The sequence below is a fragment of the Austrofundulus limnaeus genome, unplaced genomic scaffold, assembly GCF_001266775.1.
Source record: "Austrofundulus limnaeus strain Quisiro unplaced genomic scaffold, Austrofundulus_limnaeus-1.0 Scaffold1119, whole genome shotgun sequence".
In the NCBI taxonomy this organism is placed as follows: Eukaryota; Metazoa; Chordata; class Actinopteri; order Cyprinodontiformes; family Rivulidae; genus Austrofundulus; species Austrofundulus limnaeus.
In genome coordinates, this window is record NW_013953521.1 from 114127 (window position 1) to 116000 (window position 1874).

A 1874-nucleotide genomic window follows, 5' to 3' on the forward strand; every position below is an offset into this window, starting at 1 on the left:
TTCTACTTTTCATTTAAAATAAGTTTCCATCCTCAGCAGGTTTCTAAGGTTCTTCTTCTACATATTAAAAAGTTGTTVAMCATCTGAGTGGTGCACTACTGCTACTAGTGGTGAGAAAGTGTATTACACCTTATTTTAAATCAATGTGGTCCCACGGCCCTCTGTGGCCCTCTGTGGCCCTCTGTGGCCCTCTGTGGCCCAAAGTTAAAAACTGTTGTTCTTCTGAGGCCCTGAAGGTGGCGCTGTGGCCCTGGTTTAAGAACCTCTGGTTCAGAGCACCAAAGAGGGTTCCTGACAGGTGAAGAATGTTTGTGTCTGTGACCAGGGCCTGCACCTGCACAGATGTTCACCTGTAGGCTGTTCAGAACACCTGGTTTGAGATCCGATGACATCAGCAGAAACCTTTACTCACCTGTCTGAATCACCAGTGTTCTGCTCAGACTGCAGATAAGATCCAGAGTCCTGGTCCTGGTCCTGGTCCTGGTCCTGGTTCAGAGGTTTCATTGATCTGTTCTGGTGTTTCTTAGAACCCAAAGCTGCCAACAGTCAGAAACCACCTGACAAGTCTGGAGGCGGCGCTGCAGGAGGAGGTGGGCAACGAGGAGGTCGCAAGGAGGAGTCCAGCTGGTACAGCCGCCTGCAGAAGGTCAGTCACCTGTTAGACCTGAGCGTTACCTGTACAGGTATGGGCGGGGCTTAGTTCTGTGTGTTTCAGGGGGACATTCCCTGGGACAATAAGGAGTTTTGGACCTACTCGCTGTGTGGTCTGGTGTTCTCGGCTGCTATCATGTACTACTTCCTACGGGACGGAGTTCGAGAAGTAACATGGAAGGAGTTTGTCAACAACTACCTGTCCAAAGGAGTGGTGAGCAGCACACCTGAGCACACCTGAACCAGCTCTCAGGTCTCTGATTGGTGGTCTGTTCCTCAGGTGGACCGGTTGGAGGTGGTCAACAAGCGTTACGTTAAAGTGGTGTTCTCAGCAGGACAGATGCCGGCAGACGGGGTGCGTTCCTTTTGTCTCAGGAGTCATGTGACCGTGAAGCTGTGTGACTCCGCCTCTTGTGAGTGACTCCGCCCCTTTTGTTTCTGCAGCAGTACGTCTGGTTCAACATCGGCAGTGTGGATACCTTCGAGAGGAACCTGGAGGCGGCTCAGAATGAGCTCGGCATCGAGAGTGAGAACCACCTGCCTGTGGTTTATACCACCGAGAGCGACGGGTGAGCAGCGGCCCGCTTCAGCCCGCTTTGGTTCCTGTCAGAACCAAGTGACTGATGCATGCTCTGCTCCACAGCTCGTTCCTGCTCAGCATGATCCCCACGCTGCTCATCATCAGCTTCTTGCTCTTCATGATGCGGCGTGGCTCTGCAGGAGCGGGCCGGCCCAGCAGGGGGCTAGGCGGGCTCTTCAGAGTCAGCGAGACCACGGCCAAGGTTCTGAAGGACGAGATCGACGTCAAGTTCAAAGACGTGGCGGGCTGCGAGGAGGCCAAGTTAGAGATCATGGAGTTTGTTAATTTCCTGAAGAACCCCAAACAGTACCAGGACTTAGGAGCCAAGATTCCCAAGGTGAGGGGGCGGGGCTTGAGGGAACAGAGGTCAGGGGCGGGGTCTAAGAAGAGCAACATGGTGAGCAGGCAGGATCTGAGATAAATCCCCAAGACTAAAGGTCAGGGCTAAGAGTAGCAAGGTACAAATGTTTGTGTTGACGTCTTGTTGACTTGTTGTTGTGTGTCAACATCTTGTTGACTTGTTGTTGTGTATGTAAACATCTTGTTGACTTGTGTATATCAACATCTTGTTGACTTGTTGTTGTGTATGTCAACATCTTGTTGACTTGTTGTTGTGTATGTCAACATCTTGTTGACTTGTTGT

The 1874-nt window shown here is 51.5% G+C and overlaps 1 protein-coding gene across 1 annotated transcript in view; it reads left to right on the plus strand.

Moving 5' to 3' along the window:
- The window catches only part of afg3l2 (AFG3-like AAA ATPase 2), a gene marked incomplete in the record, with an annotated part of 17739 nt that overhangs the window by 3645 nt on the left and 12220 nt on the right, over window positions 1-1874 (plus strand). Inside the window, 5 exon segments of the mRNA XM_014030793.1 lie at window positions 528-646; window positions 716-865; window positions 932-1006; window positions 1096-1220; window positions 1295-1568. Of these exon segments, the coding sequence (XP_013886247.1) occupies window positions 528-646; window positions 716-865; window positions 932-1006; window positions 1096-1220; window positions 1295-1568 (743 nt within the window).